Raw genomic sequence first — 19,033 nt, forward strand, 5'->3', positions numbered from 1 at the left:
TATCCGTCCTGCCAAGGCTTTGAATTGCATCTCGATTGCAACAACAGAGACACAACCCTGTTATATCACATTTCACACTGCAGTAACCTCGGTCTATACAAAGCGTACCCCCCCCCCTCCCGGGCGATCTCCTCTTCACATCTGAAATGGAGTTGTTGTCACCTGAAGGAATTTATGACGGCCCTTCCCTCTTTCCTTTGACCCGTGGTGGCACACGGATCCAGCCCCGTCCGTCCTGCACCTCCAAGTGTGAGGTTGTTTTCCCACTACAACCTGCGACTACATCATGTGCTCCTGGGGCCGGGGATAGTCGGCCAACAGCTTGCGTAATGTTTGCTACCATCGGGCTCAGTGTGTTTGAAGGATAGAGGGTGAAAGGAGGAGGAGGAGGAGGAGGAGGAGAGGCAGCAAAGCCTCCAGTCACAAGACAGAAGACTCCTGAAAACACCCCTTACATGGTTTTAACTAAAACACCCTTGATAAACATGCATGCTATACAGCGCAGGACTCTGGACTAGAGATTATATACAGCGATAAATAATAGAAGAACCTGCACAGGATGTACTGTTTGAGGGTTAGCACCATAACATGCACACTTCTTTGCCGTGTTGTTCATGCATTTCTATTTGTAATATCGGAACTTGATTAAGAGGATCCGATGCATGCACAAGCAACGATATTTATAGGAGAATTCCCTCCACTGAGCCCCTGTGAGAATACCCCTGCCTTTAAAATACTGTATGAGCATGTCATTGCTGCAGCAACGTGGATGTGGCATCTCACAATTAGAGGACACGCTGCTACATCATCAGGGTCCTTGGATTTCTTCTCATTATCACGACTGTGATACAATGCAAACCAAACACAACGTGCCTCTCCTTCCTCACGCATCACAAGTGGCGAGGAGGCTTCGGGGGGAGGCAGATACTGTAGTTACTGTAAATTACTGTAATAACGTAACACACAAGGAATCACTTTGCTGAGCCTGCATTTAATACTTTGCATGCTAGCTCTGTCTGTTCTTTTTATCCGTTATCAATTCCCCATCTTCCATGCATCACCTGGTATCTTGTTTGTACGACGTCTCCCATAAACTTAGTATTTGCTCTTGGGATTCAGCGTTTGGGTTCTGTAAAGCGGGAACTGTTTGAATTGTTATGGAAGCTTAACAAATTTGAATTCCACTCAATGTATGAATAAAAATTCTTGAAGCGTATTGCAGTCACAGGGGAAAGCTAAATTTAAAGCAAATAAATAAATTGTAAACTGATCTGAACAAAATATTCAATGTTATTTCCCTGCGATAGGCTGGCGACTTGTCCGGGGTGTACCTCGCCTCCCGCCCGATGCCAACTGGGATAGGCTCCAGAAAACCCCCCCTAACCCTAGTGCAGGATTAAGCAGTATGGAAGATGAGATGAGATTCAATGTTATTTCTTTGGAGTTTCAGCTGTGGAGTTGTTCAGCCGTGTTCTTTCACTGTACGAATGTGCAGTGCTTAACTCATGCACAGCTTTGAAGTGGTTGTACTTTGGTTACTGCGTTTTACGTTGGTTTGTGTACTTCCACGCTACACTTCACAGGAACATGCTGCACTTTTTCGCACCACTTCCTGTATTTCGATGACTGCAATTACTGGTACCTTTAAAAAAAAAAATCAACCGATATGTGGCAGCGCAAACAACGCGCAGCCTTACTCCAACCACCGAAATGCACGTGCCAGTTCTTTAGGTACACTAGTGACAACAAATGCAATTAATATAACATTCTGTTAGTACATCTTAGCTTCATGAAGCAAGTGTTTGACAATTGTTTAGAATAGCTGGTCTGTGTTTTCATTTTGGAGGCAGTGGTTTGTACTATTGAATTGTACTGTTTCACCGGCACATTCCTATCATTTTGACAAACCCCCTTTAGTCAGCAGGCCGAATAACAGAAATAATTGGTATTTGGAGTTCAATTCAATACAGTTTAACACAGGAAATGAATATTCAGTTGAATTACCACATCACTAAGAGGGTTTGGACGTTAACACCAAATATGATAATGTAGTTCAAGGCATTGGGATTTTCCTGTACTGCTGGTTCATGCAATATCTGTATCGGCTTGCCTGGGAGCATGTGCATGTGTTTGTGTGTGTGTGATTGTGAAGGGCTGCAGCAGCTGAACTCATGGCTCTGCCCCAGTCACCCAGGAGCTGCGTGCAGTGACTCAGACGGGGATTTCTTTTGATGAACCATCTGGCCACGGTCATTCATCACTTGGTGCGAGAGTGAAGTCTAGTTTAGGGCATTATAAATGCAGATTTGTCCGGAGACACACAAATGGAGAGAGAGAGGGAGGGAAGTGCGGTGAGAGGCTGCAGCACACTTTGTTTACATGTTCAACAAAGCTGACGTCGTTTTTTTATCTACAGAGTCTAAACTATAATCTGGGCTTGATATGCGGCAAAAAAAATGACGCTGTTATCTAAAACGCTGTCGCAAACGCAACCGGTGCGACTGGTGCGTCAACGTCTTGTCACTTCCATGTGCATCCTGACATCTCTTTCATCGTAAACAGCCGTAGGTGCTGACTGTGCCAATCTGCACGTACTCGCCATTTCTCCCCTTCATACATCTCGTCGCGGGGCCTCTGAAACAAAACAGAGCTGACTGGCCGCATCCGAATTCGTGTACATTACAGATTTTACTTTTAAATAACTTTGAAGAATTTAAGCTGAGATCATATCTAATTGTTTTAAATGAAAATGATGCGTTGGGTTAAGCTTTATTTGGTGACATATGTGCCGCTTTTGACCGCTGTTTGCTTTTAATATGCAAGGCAAGAGGTAAAGTATGCTACGCTGAAACAAAACGGTACCTTGCCTAGATGTCCTCTTCTCGAAAGCACGTGATCTGTCCAGATCGTTGACTCCGCCCAGGTAAGGGCGGGGTAAGCGGGAGGTTATAAAAGCACCCACGCTGCTGTTCTGCAGCCACCTTCCACGCACAAACGATCAGGCGTTCCCCCCTTGACCGTCCTCTGCGGCCGTTGAAGCAGTGGGTCAAACAACGACGCTAACGCTGGAGCTGTAAAAATAACAACGGGGTGAGTAACGAACTAATTTCGGTTGTGCTAGTGCTCTGTTTTCATTAAATGGTAAAATAACACGGATTGCCCTGGCTCAGTAACGGCTGCCAGCGAACCGTTGTTGTCTGCCGTTAAAAGTTAAATCTGTCAACGGTCAATAACGCCTATAGGCGTTAGCCGTCACTGTTGAGCTAAGTGCAGCATTGGCTTATATGTGCTTAATGTTACTTATTATAGCCAAGTATCCTCGCACTGGACTGTTTCTAACTAAAGACGCTTTTATAGTCTTGCGGGAGCTAGACCCAGTGACTTAGGCATGTAGCCTACGCTGGTATGAGAAATTTATACTTGTGCACTCGTCGCTCCGTAAAAACGCAAACCAAATGGGTAGACGGCGTTGTGTCTTTTTTTTTTTTTTTTTCAAGTCGCCTTAATTTTTATTTCTTCTACCTGCTTCATTTCACCAATGGCGGCCGAAACTTTCCCGAAATTTCACTGAACCGGAGTCATGTATCTCCAAACCTCCTCGATAAACCTAGCCGATACTTTATTGATCCAAAACGATCAATTCGAAAATCGGAGACGGGGGGAAGCAGTCGGAAATACTAAAGCAGAAACACGCCACTATTAAGTGGATCAATCACGGCTAAGTGTAGTTAACATTTCTGGGGATGTGCAAGTCTAGCTACAGCTAACGTTACAGCGCTAGGCTCTGCGTAGGAGCTAATGAACGTTTTTGTCGTGCTCGCCTATTAGCTGTTGCTATTGTTGTGCTTATTATTAACTTGGCCCATGACGGTTCTGTGAAACTTCAGCCAAACAATTCACAATCTTGGTGATTTACGTTCTGGTTTTGTGGGTTGTAGCTGAGCAGTGTGTGTGTGTGTTTTGTGTGGTCCAACAGGGCTCCCGTTTAAAGCGCCGCAGCAAGCCTACCAGCCCAGCGCAGTGTGATCACTTGCGACTGTCTCTGAAACTCTTTCTGTTTCGGAGAAGTGCAAATTGATTAGCCAAAACAAACACTGCCGCCGCAGCACTTCCACCAAGGATATCAACAACCCCCAAATCGAAACAAAATGGTGCAAAACAAGATCACCGAAGTCACCGGATTTCACCGCTCCTTCAAGGTGAGCTTTGGCTCTGTCGAGCGACGACGCGGAGCTGCTATCAAGCCTTTTGGGAAGTCTCTGTAATCAGAGCACGTTTGTCAGCATGTATGGGAGAGGGACTTTACCCAGCTATATATAAACGCATCTGTTGTGCCCCCATCTTATGGCTGATAAACATACCATATGGTCTGCTGACACATGCACGTGCAACCAATCCATGTACCAATCAACCAATAGAGGGTTTAGTGACTGAAACGAACTGTAGAAAATGTTGATATACATATGTAGTCAGATAGGTTCCATTATTTTATCACGATTTTATCTTATTTTCCTGTCTAGTTTATGACTAGAGGAAATGTGAAAACAAGGCCATTAACAGTTATGAATAACAATTTACTATCTTAAGTTTAATAGTTCACTGATGAAATTGCATACCATACCAATACCATACCAACTGCATACCATAACCTGCATATTTATCATTCCTTAGGGGCAAAATCCCTTTGAATCAGATGACTTCACTAAAAATGGATCCCATCTTATTGATTCATCATTTAATTTTGATTCCTCCCCAAGACACGGTGAGTACTTCGTCTGTCTGTGACTGTCTTTGTGTGATTTCTGTCAATGCACTCCACACTGTGTGATAGACCTTGAAGTTGAGTGTTCTGTCTGTGTTTCTCCATCAGTAGCCCATGATAATATCAGTATTTTTTTTTTTTTTGTCAGACATGCCTTCCAGCCAGCCTATTGACATCCCCGACGCCAAGAAGAGAAACAAGAAGAAAAAGCGTTGCCGGGCAACTGACAGTTTCTCTGGGAGATTTGAGGGTAAGAGCTTTCATGTGCATTATTTTCATGGTGTTATGAAAACGTGTGAATCTACGTTGTCCGTACAAAATGCGCTTTCTCCTTAATTTAATTGACTATTTTCCTTCTGTCCCTTTCCCCACAGATGTCTATAGACTGCAAGAAGAGGTACTAGGAGAGGGCGCGTATGCCAGAGTGCAAACATGCATCAACCTCATCACCAACAAAGAATATGCTGTCAAGGTAAGATATTGCCACACACTTGATACGTTTGGTCTGGGGCATGCCACTAATCATCACGTGAAATGTGAAAATCTGTGGGATTGATGTTGGTTGCTTATTGAAACTGTTTTGTGTAATGAAATTCCTTCATTATGAAGTCAAATGTAAGACACTTATGTGACTGAATGTTCATATTTGTATCCATGTTTCCTTTCACTGGCCATTCACTAGAAACCTCAGATGTTTAGGTCCTGCGGCAGGATGCCACTCACTGTACTGTATGTCTTCAGGCCGTCCTGTTGTGCTACTGCTGCACTGTTTTTCTTCTCAATGTGCAACACTAGCTGCTGTTAGACACTTCCCCCTCGCTGTTTTTTCAATAGTTTTTCAGCCAATCGGAGAGCTGAGGCTGGTGTACCCACCCCCTTCTCTTTTACTCCTTTTGCCTATAGAGGACGCTAGTCGGGAGAACATTGTGTACTGCTAACTGTGCCAAAACAAAACCCACAGAGGAAGGAGGGGCAACAGGCGAGGGTTGTGACCTAGGGTGTTTACATTGCTTTGTTCTCACTGTACAGTTTTGCTTTTTTCTTTTTCCTTTCCAAATAGGGTGTGAACATGTGACTACATGTCTTGGCTCATAGGGACTTCCTTTTTGCTTTTCATACAATTCTCGTTTCCTTGTTTTTATGAGCAAGACATTGTGAAATACTAGGCTGTAGAAAAGTATAGCAAAAACTTGTTTTTTTTTATGAATTCCCACATCTACTAATCTTATTGGCACACTTCCTGTAAGCACAGACTCATTTACATACGTTTAATGAATCCCTATTTGCAGTTTAATTCTGTTGAAGCGACAGCTGAAAGCTCCTTCCCCATAGTGCAAGTGTCTGTATCATTCTCATTAATAATTCAGAGGGACCTTGCACAGATTCTGTCATGTGGCTATTGTCTGCTAGTGTTGTTTAGCCCAAAATGATATTGTGGATCCCTCAGGATTTGTAGTTCTAGGGGAGGATCCGTTAGGGTCTGTGGTTATTGGAGGTTTGTTGCAAGTCGGAGGGGACTCGCTGCTCCTGCCAGATGTCCTGTCTCTTCCCCTCCCCCTCCAGACATGGCGGAGTTGGGAAGGGGGGGGTTGCATGTGTGGCCTCCTTGTGCTGCAGTTGCAACAAAGCCTGTGAGACGCAGAGCCATGCAGTGCTCCTGGATAAATCCTTTCAGTTGTTCACAACAAGTAAATAGTGGATGTCTGAACCTGCAGGATGATTTAGCAATGCCTTGTTTTTGATTAATCATTTTGACAGCAGCAAATCTAGTCAGTTACACTTGAATGCCATGTCAGTTTTACAGTTTCTTTATCGACGTCTCTTTATCAGGGTAGGGGTGTTGTGTTGTGATCAGGAGATAGTGTGCTAACTGGGGGCCGTTTGTGCTGCTGACTCAGACTGGAACAGAGCAAAGGCTTTGGGCTGCCTACAGGCCTCTTGTCTGTCCATTAATCCTAGACACACACTGCAACTCTGGCCCCACTGGGCTTCAATAGCAGCTGTAATCCAGCTACCAGGAAGAGAATCATGGACAGCCTCCCAAGCAGACAATAACCAACCAGGGCTGGAAAATTCAGGCCTTTTGCATTGGTGTCAGCAGTCTATCTTTCTGTCGCTCTTGGCAGAGCACAGTGCAGCTGGTGGCCCCTTGGCGGTTTAGATCCAGGCAGCACAGAGTTATTTTTAGAGGTTTCTGTTGTTATCATAAACAATTTTGGATTAGGTCATGGGGTGTAAGAGGCAGCTTAGTGCTTGTTGAGAACACTTAATATTTAAATATGGGTCATGTATGCAGAGTAAATATAGATGCTATGAGTTTTTCATTCTCCGCTTTGGCAGACATTGCTCTAAGTAGGTTAAAGTCTTTGCATCTATGTCAAAGGGAGGGATAAAGGTCTGCAAGTGGCGAAAATGCAGGTCTGGTCTGGAAGGAAGCCTGTTAGAGGGTACCGTATATAGAATATATAATTTTCTATACCGTCTGCTGTAGAGTAAACACAGACGTGGGTGGGGTTTTGTGGCGAGGCCTGCACCCAAATATTTACTTACACAGATGGGCTCAGTTTTTCTCGAGCTGTCTGGGCAGTTAAGAATCGTCCTCCATCCCATTTCTGAGGAAAACATTTGACTTTCTTCTCATTCAGAGGCCTGTTATCAAATACTGCAGCTCAACCATGATATTGTTCTGTTCCAGATCATCGAGAAAAGACCAGGTCACAGCCGCAGCCGTGTCTTCCGTGAGGTTGAGATGCTCTACCAGTGCCAGGGCCATAGGTAATGTCCCGACAAACATAATGTCAAAACTGCAGACTGAGTGACGTCATTTGTTTTATCTTATCCTCATGAGGCTGCTCAGTTATCAGAACTCGCATGATTTGTGATTGGCAAATCACTGGCTCACAGTGCTTTTCTTTTTCTGCAGTAACATCCTGGAGCTGGTGGAGTTCTTTGAAGAGGAAGACAAATTTTACCTGGTGTTTGAAAAGCTTAGAGGAGGTACGTACTTCAGGCTTTTTGTATACATGAAACAAGGGATTCATTGTTTGCCTTTTGCTTGGACATGAAGCTAATGTACTAATTTTTCTCTCTCAGGGTCGATCTTGGCACACATTCACAAGAGAAGGCACTTCAGTGAGCAGGAAGCTAGCGTGGTTGTGCAGGACATTGCCAGTGCTCTAGACTTTCTGCACAACAAGGGTAAGACTACTTGTACTCAATGGTGAATTTTCGTTCGTCTCACTGTCATCAAGAAGGCAAATGACCACAATGATGATGGCTTTCACTTTTCTCTCCAGGAATGGCACATAGAGATCTGAAACCTGAAAACATTCTCTGTGAGAGTGCAGCCAAGGTGAGCTTACTGCAAATGTGCCAGTTTGGTCCTAAGGACAACTAATGGTGAGATACCTTGAAAACTCAAACCACATAAATACAACCCCTTCTCTTTTTGACAGATTTCCCCAGTCAAGATTTGTGACTTTGATTTGGGAAGTGGGATCAAGCTGAATAGTGATAGCTCACCCATCTCCACCCCTGAGCTCCTCACTCCTGTAAGTCCATGCACTATTTTTTTTTTTATTTTTTTTTTTTTTTATCTTGTCCAGTGATGTGTTGTACTTGTGACAGAAGAAAGTGTTGGCAGCTGATTGACTTCGAATTCTGACTGATGATTGAAAGCCAGGAACTTGCAGGTTAATTTGTCAGATGTGCATATCCTGGTACAGTGATCTCCTCCTAGTTGTGGATAAGGGTGTTTTCCAGGCAGTAAAACAATGTCTTTATCAAGTCCCACTGACTGGCTGCCTATTGGGCAACATTTAGTGGTGTTAGTAGCAGGACATCTTACTGATTGGCAGAGTGAAAATGTTGTTTTGAGGTTATAATAGTACATTCCCTCCCCACTAGGCTTGCTTCCTAAATGTAGCTTTACTTTTGCTTATTATGCTGAAGGATTGCCAACACTCGAAACAACATCCCTCAGTTTAATGGCCTGTTGCTTATCAGTAGCAAATACTGAGGCCCGTGAGTTTTGGGGTTATGATTATTTAACCCTGCTGTTGTCACAACACAAGGCAATGCCTCTGAACCGTACCCAGAAAAGCAGAGTACTTGCAGCCCCAAAGAGGAATGGTAAAGTTGAGCTGGCAAGCTTTCCACTAATGTCAACACATGTCTGCTGGTCTGGATAGATTGAGCAGAGCAGGTGAAGAATTCATCCTGAAAGAATGTAGTACGGTTGGTGGGTGGGTTGGTGGGGGGATTTCTCTACACTGGTAACTTTATCTTTCTGTAGCAGAAATAATGGCTAGAGAGCCCATCCCTGGACCTTTCAAAGAGGAGAGACAGTGTTTTTGGTGTAAAGAGGTGTCACATGTTTATTCAGAATGACTCGAGGTTTGTTGCAGGAGTTAGTTTTCCAGTAATGTTTCATTTAAAGTGACCTCTCCAAGCATTGAATCATTTTTGTTGTGCTTGAAGCATTCCTATTTTAGACCCATTAGATTTTGATTGCAAGAAAAGTTGATGCCTGGGGACAGGACACAGTGTTATAGCCTTGGAATGCAATAGTCTGGGGAGGACAATATGACTTCTACAAGGCTGTGTCCTATGGTACAAAGAAGTTACAGTGAAACCAAAACACACATTTTTCTTTCTCTCTGTGGTATGAGAGAGAAAAACATCCATCCTCTTTCGGATCAGTCTCCACCCCGTGGCCCCAACCACACTTGTGCTGGTCTGCTCTTTCTTTATGTTCTTTACACAATGGCTGTGCATAAGGGTTGTTCTAGAAATTTTTAGTCTTTCCCCTCTACTCCTAGCAACTGAGATGTGATTGGCTGCGCGTGTGGGTGGGGGAGGGAAACTGGGAGGGATAAATAACCCAGTCTGCTCATGCGCTCTAGCTTGTTTTTTTTCCCCTGATCACAGGAACAATGTTATCTGATTTTCATCTCACTGCTGGCACTCTTCACCAAGCCCCCCCCTCCCCCTTCATTCACATTCCTACACTTGCTGTTCCACAATACATCACGCTTGTGCATTTATTGCTTGTGTTCCTGGTTCTGTGTTAAATCAACTTTATCAATGAGCTGGTAATAAATATAGGTTTAATGTGAATGTTCAGGATTGACCGTATAAATTGTAGTAATGAGGACTCGGGGAAGAGGAGAAGGGTCTTTCTAGGAAAAAGCTAATTTTAGTTTACCAGGTGTTCCGCGCAGGTCACTGCCTGTCTGCTTGCTATGAAATAAATCTGCCTGTTCAAATGTCAAGGCTCATGTGCAGCATTTCTAAACTGGGTGGAACTGCAACGCGAAGAGACGCGAGCAGCCAAGACGTTTTAATTCAAGGAAGTGCTTCTGTTTTTTTTTTTTTTTTGTTGTCGCAGGTACGTGACGACAGAACAGGTCTTTAAGCCTCTTTCGATAATCCTGTAGTTTACAAACAGCAGAGGTGTGTGTCATCAGCGGTGTCGATGTGGTCTGACTAGTCACGTGGTGTCAGGAAAGCCCCAGGTTGCAATACCAACGAATCCTGCGGCAACATCAGCTGATCAGCAGCTAACTGGAAGGTCTGGGGAGGATGTGACTGATGCAAGTTCACAAGGTGTTTGCAGCAACGGCACAGGATGTCTGAGCAAGTCTGAATCTGAGTTTAGATGTTAGACTGTGCAGATCAGCTCCTGTTATGGTTTTAACTGCCCTTCTTGTCTAATCAGTCAGTCGCAGGCAGTACTGGACCAGCGATCTTTACCCTGACTTGTCTTTGATTAACTGCGTGTGTTTGTGTGGCTTTTAAACAAGGTTAGTGTGGATTGCTGGTTTTGAGAGGACAGCTATCACATTACTTTATGGTTTTAGGGCACCTTGGTTGGCGAACATATCCTTCTTCGAACCTTCATTCCTTTGTCTTGTTTGGATTATTATGGCAGTCGCATTTGGCCTGAATCCTTGGACTGGTCTACGTAAGCGTTTGCCCCAGACACGATGGAGGTGGAAATGTGGGGGTTGGGGTTTTCTCTCTGACAGAAGCAGCTTTGTCTGAGATGAGATTCCTGTGCAGCAAATTTCATTACATAAGGGTGCAGCAGGGTGGAGGCGGAGTTAGGAGACAGCTGGTATTATGGTACTGGGACACAATGGAGGCGTGCTCAGTGTAAACATGTACCTCCACATATAGAAACGGAGGTTTGCCAGGATGCAGACCCTTCTGGGGACAATGACTTCACAATATGCGCCTGTCTGTGTGATACATGTCAAAAATAAACGAATGGTCGAAGGAAGGGTTAATGTATTAAACTGTTAAAATGAATTCTCTGAAATCGTACCTGGAATTGTCTGCATTTAGAACTCTAACCCTACAGAAACCTAAAGAACCCAAACTGCAGATAGAATTATGTAACAAAGTCCTGCTGAACTAGCGGCCTGTTCCGTTTCTCTTTTCCGGTCCTTTAGTATTAAAACAGCATTTGGTGTTTGTGTTTCCAAGTTACGTAAGGAGTCGGGGCTCAGCCCAGTCTGTGGCTCTGTGGGACAGCCAATCCTCTTTTCCCTGCTCAGTGTTTGGCCTAATTTCTTTCCTAGCTACATAACAAGGCCCCGTCAGGGTGGAGCTTTTCTTTGCTTTCAGCCAGTTCTGCCTCGGTTTTATACAGCTCGATGGTCAAAGTAGTGACTCACCGCTGCCGTCTACCCACACAAATTTGTCTTGTAACATGATGTTCCAGCTAAGGCCTTTCAGCAGACTGAGAATAGCTGTATGGTGAATTTTAAATGACCCCGTCCCTGCAGCTAAGCATGTGACTGTCACATAGGCAGCCCACCACCACACAGCCTCAGAACAGGCCCAAAGCTTTAATACTTGGAACCACGAGGTGTCAGCTGAATAAAAGAATGTGGCAGTAGCCACGAAAAGCTGGTTTCTTTTAGCTTGAAGCTTTTACTCTGTAATCTGATGTGTACATTTTATAATTGTGTGACCGCCAAACATTTTTTCTTCTTCCATTTGTCTATTCAGTGTGGTTCGGCAGAGTACATGGCACCTGAGGTAGTTGAAGCCTTCAGTGAAGAAGCTACAATCTACGACAAGCGCTGTGACCTGTGGAGCCTGGGAGTCATCCTCTACATCATGCTGAGTGGCTACCCACCCTTCGTAGGCCGCTGTGGTGGCGACTGTGGCTGGGAACTGGGGGAGCCCTGCCACACCTGCCAGGTGAGCCTTAGTCGAGATGAAGACTAAATAAGAGAAACATTTCATTTTCCATTAAGGCGATTGTAACTGATCACAAATGTTTTTATGTCCACTGCCAGAACACTTTGTTTGAGAGTATCCAGGAAGGGAAATACGAATTTCCAGAGAAAGACTGGGCTCACATCTCCTCAAGTGCCAAAGACCTTATATCCAAACTTCTGGTCCGGGATGCCAAAAAACGCCTGAGTGCCAGCCAGGTCCTGCAGCACCCTTGGGTGCAGGGGGTAAGTTCAAATAAATAATTTACACATAATTACGTTTTGAGTGATAGATGTTGTATCTGATGAGCAAATGTCTTTTCTCATGATTCAGGGTGCATCTGATACTTTGCCAACGTCCATCTTACATCAGAGGTGAGGACACATTAGAGTTAGAGCCGTAGAACACACTTTGATAACAAATGTGCGACTTTTTTTTTGTTCATCTTAATAACCGTTTGTCTGTTCTTGTCCATCAGAACCAGCAGTGCCCGGGATCTGACCTTCTTTGCTGGAAAGGCCATGGCTGTGAACCGGCAACTGGCTGAACAGGATGGCATGGAAGACCAGCAGCAGCAGGAAGCCCCGTTCGTCGTTACTGCTACAGGCTCATCCATGCGCCTCTCTCCTCCTTCCAACTCCAAACTGGCCAGGCGCAGGCAGCGAGGCAGCCAGCCCAAGGGAGGGCCCGTCTCCGCTGCAGAGCTCCGTCAGCTCTTGGCTCCTCTCGTTATCGTGGGAGACTGTGCCTGAACTTTTTCGACCCTGAATTCAGACCTTCCGTTATGATTCAAGTCCAGATCCAAGACTGCCCTGAGACTCTCCCTGCCCACTTCTGGCCCCTCTCTCTTGGTTCCTCTGCCATTCAGGCTTCCTTGCCTAGCTGTAAAGGGAGGTGCTGCTCGCAGCCCTTCCTCTTAATGCCTTCTGCCCTTCTGCAGCACTTCTGAAGCACATCAGCACAGGGCCTGCATATAGCAAACACAGATATGTGCTCATCCAGGTTGGGGAGGAGGGCCAGTTAATGACTTGGGAGAGAGAAGTATTTTCTAACTTATGTTCTTTTTATTTTACTTTTTTTCATATAATTCAGTTCAAAACTAAGCTCAGACACCAAAGGACAACCTGTTGTGCTGCTCCCATGTTACAACTGGATCCACTGTGAATTAAGTTATCTGGAATGTTCTCTTTGCCTGTATGTATGTGCATGAGTGGCCCATCTGCAGATACTTACAAGCTTATGCAATATGCCAAGATGAAGGCTGTTCTTGTCTCGAAGGGATTCATTGTATAAGGGGTTGGAAGGGCTGTAAGCCAATGCTGTCTGTGCCTGGTGCAGTCCATTATGCGGGTGGGGATTCTTCAAAGAATTATTTTTTTTTCCTCCATTTTAAGATGAATTCCTCATGACTGAGCCTCTTCTGTCCGAGAGGAGACACGCACTCGCCCAGCTTAGCGGCCACGCACTTAATGCTTCACGAGCAAAGAATGTTTGCCTGTACCCGACCAGCTACGACTTACCTTTAGATGACCGTATATCCCAAACTGTCACATCACCCACTGTCTGAGACCTTCAGGCAAGTTGTGAGATTTATATTTGACTTGGTCATGGTATATGTCCATCAAATCAGATCCTGAGCTTCTATGTCTGGTATGTTGGTACAGGCTAATTATACAGTATGTTAAATGGCTACGCAAGTGAAATTGGGTCGGTGTTGTTTTCATTGTAAAGAAATTGACAGTCCTCTTGCTACAACTAGAATTTGTATTTTTTTTTTTTTTGATATATTTTTTTTTTCTACGGATGAATTTATGCATCTTTAGATTTAACCTTAAATATTTTGGCAGTAAAGGTTAAAACTCCTGATGGGGGTTGAAAAGCACATTTTGGCCAATGTGACCAGAGTCATTTGTTGATCAAATACATTTTACATTTATTTGGACCATCATCTTTCATGGTGTTGCTGTTGTCTTGTCTTTAATGAGACGCACCCCATCCACACCGATGACATAGATCTTCATTAAGAGGCAGAGATTTATCAAAAAGTAAACATTAAAAAAAAGGAAAACATTCCACAAAAAGAAAAACAAAAAAAAGTTCTCCACAGACATTTAGTTGTATTAAGTTTACTTTGTTTTTCATGTTTGAAAACTCCATGTCAATGTGCCACACTGATTTTTTTCTTTTTTTTTTGTATGGCTGTTAATAAGCTTTCATTTTCTATATGGTGATTTTTCATGCAGGTGCTGTTGAGTTCAGGTGAAACACCAGATATATTTTCCTTTGTTTTTATTTTTTTTTTTTATGTTTTTAAAAGTTCAGAGTATGTGGTGTATGAGGTGAGACGGAAACAGTTTGTTAGGTTGAGCTGGAGCGTTCATGCCCAGTGAAGGAGAGTTCAGTTTTATTTTTATTTTATTTTTTTATTTTATATGTAAGAGCTGGCAATAATCCTTTCTTTTGTTATTGTTGTTCAGATTAAGTTAAAGCTCATTCTGAAACTGACAGGTAATGGACATGGTGATGGGGTCTCTCAAACACTGTAGCCATTTCACCAAAGAAGGTTCAGGTCATGATGTTGAACATTTGCTCATCCATCACCAAGCAGTGAGAAGTGGGGAACTTGCGATTGTCCATGTCCTGTTACCAGCACTGCAGCGACGGTACTCTGGAAATGGTGTCAAAGGACCCACTATGCTGATAATAGGACACTGTAATAGTTCTAAAAATACCTTTCTACAGATGCAGCGTTATGGGGTTTTATGTCTTATAATAAGACTTACTTGAATTTGTGTATGCAGCTGTTTCTTCTCCATTTTGGAAACTACTTTACTATCAGTAATTTCAAAGCATTAAGCTGATGTTCAAGGCAATCTTTGGGGTTTTGAAAATACCTATACAGTTCAGTATTCTGCCTTTTTCCTCCCTTCTGAGCATCACACAAGTTTGTCCCTACTTTTTTGATAGGGTCATATACTAGAAACGCACAGACTGTGGCCATACTCTGTAATATCCTAGTAAGGGTTTTCTTGGTCATGACCATTTCTACGTTGTGTGGAAGAGCAGTAGCGTTTTTTTGTTTTTTTTTTCTCCCAAGACTGCTTTCTACCGGGGCAAGTGGGGGCAAATAATATCTTTAAGCCTCTATTTTTTTTTTTTTGTTTTTTATATGTGACGTTTTTGAAGTAATCAAGTGTTAAAAGTTCACTCATTCAAATGGACAGTATCATCCACCTCCACACAATTTGAATGTAGCCCACAGGCCAAAACATTTACAATCCAGTAACGGGGATCAAATGTTTGATGAATGGGTCCTTTTTCATGGGCATGGTGGGGGATTACTCTGACCATACTGATCGAGTCCTCAAGCAATTTGAGTTGACGCCTGATATTTTTTATTTTTTATTTTTTAGAAGAGAAAAAAAAAAACACTGAATCCCCCCCGAAGCCCATCGTGTTCCTGGGTAAAAATTCAAAATGAATACATCCTTTAAGTACAAAAAACATTTTGATTTATAATAAGCACTTTACTGTACCATGTGAATGATTGCAGTTCACTCAAGGCAACATTTATGACAGTTGCTACAAAATTTTGTATTGTTTTTCTAAAAAAAAAAAAAAAAAAAATGCAATAAAATGCTTTGAACTATAGATTTGTCCGTCTGGTTTATTCTAATGTTTATTGGTGAAAGCATAAGGAAAGGCTGAGGAGAAAACGGCTGTAATCTCCCTGGTACGTGCCCTCCCCACTATCTCTCTAGTTCCACATTAACCAGGGGTGTTATCGTTTGGCCCCGAGGTCGTTTCTTCTGATTCGTGCTGTAAATCCTTCTATCAGCAGCTCCGCCTGATACGTGAGCCGACTGTCACACACACACACGTCCTTGGCTGTTGGTAAATATGAGCTCACACACACTGAAATGTGACGGTGGTTTCACCTTGCGTTAGTGACGCTCTGGGGGGGGGGGGCGCTGCTCTGCTCTGCTCTTCTCACTGATGAGACTGATGCAACTCTGCTGCAAGAGCTGCAGCTCCTCTGTGCCACCTCATGATCTCCCTGAAGATTTAAAAAAAAAGTTGTGCTGAATTAACTAAATACCAGTTTGTAGTTTCAGCACTTTTGCAAGGCTGGATTCCTCACTGGAATAAAGTATGAGGAAAGATTACTGGTATTATTTCAAGGAAACAAGCCAAGTCTGGTCATAAAAGAAAGCATTTATTGGGTAATACTCAATGAGGAAATTAAAGTAAATTGTTCCTCCTTCTCTCTCTAGACTAATAAAAACTAAAAAAAATAATCAACTGTAATAATTCCCGATCCTTTAATCATTGATAGGATTTGTACTTGATTACTTATTAACAATGGCTGCTTCATTATTAGTCTTCTAATCTTTCAAATTTCTTCAGCATAATCTAACTTCCCAGTTCATTAGGTACATTAGCAAAAACAAATGTATAATACAACAGTCCTGGACTAAATCTTTGATGTTAGCATTTGGCTTTTTTGTTTAAAATGACTGCGTTTTTAACGTACTGTAGAGCCCTGACACACGTTTCTATCGCTTTGACAAACCCCTGTTTAGTCAGTGAGCTAAATAACAGAAACAAAAATCTGTATTTGTATTGTACTGTGTTTAACATCGCCACAAGCGACACGCTCATAAAGGATCATGGGGCTGGATTACAACATTTATGACACGGTTTCAACATAAACTGAACATTACAACAGTCATGAAGGAGGATTTAGTGTTGAACTGTTTTATTAGAAGCCATTTGTTTTCACTTGTGTGACTAATGAACTCAAAGCGCAAGTATTTTTCATTAAATTGTCAGTTGTGCAAAAGCAACTCCTTACATTGTGTAGCTGGAACCTGAAAATACGTATATGGCCTCTCTACTGGCAATGTATGTATTAATAATACACAGTATCTGTCACGCTGAGGCGTCAGTTTTTTCTCCTTATACATGTGTTTTTGCTGCACTTTATTCAAGAGGTACAAGGTTTTCTACAAAGTTCAAAACACACACACACAGGCTTCAGCTACAGCAGGCCTGTTTGTTGCGTAACTTCAATTTCAGCTTTACAGACGTCATAGGGCCAGTGAAAATTAAATGATGCAACAGCAGTGTGTTTTCTGTACAGAGACCAGTGAAAATGTGGTGTGATCCGTGAGAAACTGCAGCAGGAGTTTGACTCCCTCTGCTGGACAGTTTGAACCCAAGCGTGAAGAATCTCCCCGATGAGATTAAAATGAAATGTATCCTCCTGGTAATTTTAAAGTTATGGTATGACATGCAATAAGTATATATTAGATTACATCCTAAGTCAATAAATAAAGATGTTTTACACTTCAAACGTTATATAAAAGTGAATGGGGCAAATCAACCTTGTGTGAGCAGCAGATTATGGGATTTCTAGTCATGGGATAAGAGTCAAGTTAATTCTATTTCTATGCAAAAAGCTGCTTAGAAAATGGGAATATTTTCTCAGTTTTTCTTATGTGCATAACAGATACGCAGACATGAGACTTTAAGATAAGAAATTAAGTTTGAATTAAAGATATTGTTCTACAGATTTTGCAACTAATTGTCCAGGATGTATCCCGCCTCTCACCTGATGACAGCTGGGAAATCACAGCGTGAGGCAGATTCAAGCCAGTTTATCTGCTGTGACAGGCAACTAGAGGTTTAATTTGAAACGTATTCTGTATTTACACTATCTTAACATCAGCTTTTATATTACTAAATGACAATAAATAATAAAGCAATGCAGGCACCTCACTTTCCAACACTTCTCATCTTTCAACGGGATCAGTGCTACACGAGCCATGAATGAGAAGACGCGACAGTATGTCAGCATAAATAAATTTGTTTTTCTTACAGTAGACACTCTGATCTGTCAGGAAACCACAGCTGTGAGTAGTTACAGCTAAGTTCAGTTCAGTCATTGTTAATTATATTATTTATACCTGCATTTCTTAGTCAGCAAACTGTGCAATTTCCTGAACATTTATAATTCTCTAAAAACATTTTCACAGGAACGTTACTCACTATCCACAAAACTGTGATATCACCTCAGCTAATTGTGTTAGGAGCATCTGCATATGAAACCAAATATGTCACTTAGTTTTACTTTTTCAAGATTAATTTCAAGATTAAGGTATTGACAAGAAATACAAATCAAAAGAACTGTGCACGATCACGTCCACACATTTATTTCATCCCTGATAACCTGCCCTGACCACCTGAGGAGGAGAGGAAACCCGGAAGTGGACACAATTAGATCACGTGTCTGCGTCGTGGAGGATTTAAAAAAGCTCGTGCACGTGTTAGTCGGAAATTTGTGCATGGAGCTGCAGGTAGGTATCACCACTGAGGAGAGATTTACAAAGCGGTTAACGAGGTTTGGGATTTCGAAACAAATGTCTGCTAATTAAAATAGCAAAACAATCTGTACGTTTTGGGTAATTTACCTTAATTTTTGAGTACCAAAGAGTTTTATCACGTGATTCAGGCCAGGTTAAATTAATTTGTATATTTTAGATTTGTAGGTGTGTGCTTTAAAATCCATCGTTACCGGAAAAATGTGTTTGTGTTAACTAGGCAAGAAGGGAAATCTTTGGCATTTTAAATTGCCCCTGTAGAACAAGCACACACATATTATTGATGGCTCTATTTCATTAAAGTATTCCCTCTAAGCTACTGACTGAACTGGATGACTGAACATCCATGCGCCAAATAAAAATAAATAAATGAACAAAACGAGTAAATCGGGACGCAGCCATCATTAACACAGCTGCGGCTTGTTGACCAAGGTGTTTGTAGTAAAAAATGTCTTTACCTGCTTTCCTTTCCCAGGCTGAACATCATATCCAAGCCTCGTCTCTGGACTCCCGTGAAATAAAATTAAAACATGTCAAAACAGTTGTCGCCTTTACTTGACTTTCAACCCACATTTATCATCCCGAGAGGAGCGTAAACGGATGTTTATACTAATTAAAGGTGTGTTGTAGCTCAGTTATCGGGTGATAAACGTGAATA

At 42.5% G+C, this 19,033-nt stretch overlaps 1 protein-coding gene and 1 long non-coding RNA gene across 2 annotated transcripts; one reads left to right on the forward strand and one right to left on the reverse strand.

The window, feature by feature from the left end:
* Positions 1-2,941: 2,941 nt before the first annotated feature.
* On the forward strand, positions 2,942-13,940 carry mknk2b (MAPK interacting serine/threonine kinase 2b). Its single transcript, XM_047586496.1, has 14 exons — positions 2,942-3,090; positions 3,977-4,199; positions 4,672-4,762; positions 4,911-5,012; positions 5,137-5,234; positions 7,458-7,537; positions 7,686-7,759; positions 7,856-7,960; positions 8,059-8,114; positions 8,218-8,313; positions 11,780-11,974; positions 12,073-12,237; positions 12,326-12,366; positions 12,471-13,940. The coding sequence occupies exons 2-14, from the start codon at positions 4,149-4,151 to the stop codon at positions 12,742-12,744; spliced, it is 1,428 nt and encodes a 475-aa protein (XP_047442452.1). The 5' UTR covers positions 2,942-3,090; positions 3,977-4,148; the 3' UTR covers positions 12,745-13,940.
* Positions 13,941-15,374: 1,434 nt separating this feature from the next.
* Positions 15,375-19,010, reverse strand: LOC125009019. Its single transcript, XR_007112934.1, has 2 exons — positions 18,834-19,010; positions 15,375-16,049 (listed from the first exon to the last, which is right to left on the reverse strand). It is a non-coding gene; the product is annotated as an uncharacterized LOC125009019 (long non-coding RNA).
* Positions 19,011-19,033: the final 23 nt, after the last annotated feature.

The sequence above is a fragment of the Mugil cephalus genome, chromosome 6 (genome assembly GCF_022458985.1).
Source record: "Mugil cephalus isolate CIBA_MC_2020 chromosome 6, CIBA_Mcephalus_1.1, whole genome shotgun sequence".
Classification (NCBI taxonomy): domain Eukaryota; kingdom Metazoa; phylum Chordata; class Actinopteri; order Mugiliformes; family Mugilidae; genus Mugil; species Mugil cephalus.

Bases quoted from the DNA above. Each gene is read 5' to 3' on its own strand.
- mknk2b (XM_047586496.1), top strand. From the start codon at position 4,149: ATGGTGCAAAACAAGATCACCGAAGTCACCGGATTTCACCGCTCCTTC. The intron at 4,763-4,910 runs GTGAGTACTTCG...TTTTTTTGTCAG, and splicing joins TGATTCCTCCCCAAGACACG to ACATGCCTTCCAGCCAGCCT. The intron at 5,013-5,136 runs GTAAGAGCTTTC...CTTTCCCCACAG, and splicing joins TTTCTCTGGGAGATTTGAGG to ATGTCTATAGACTGCAAGAA.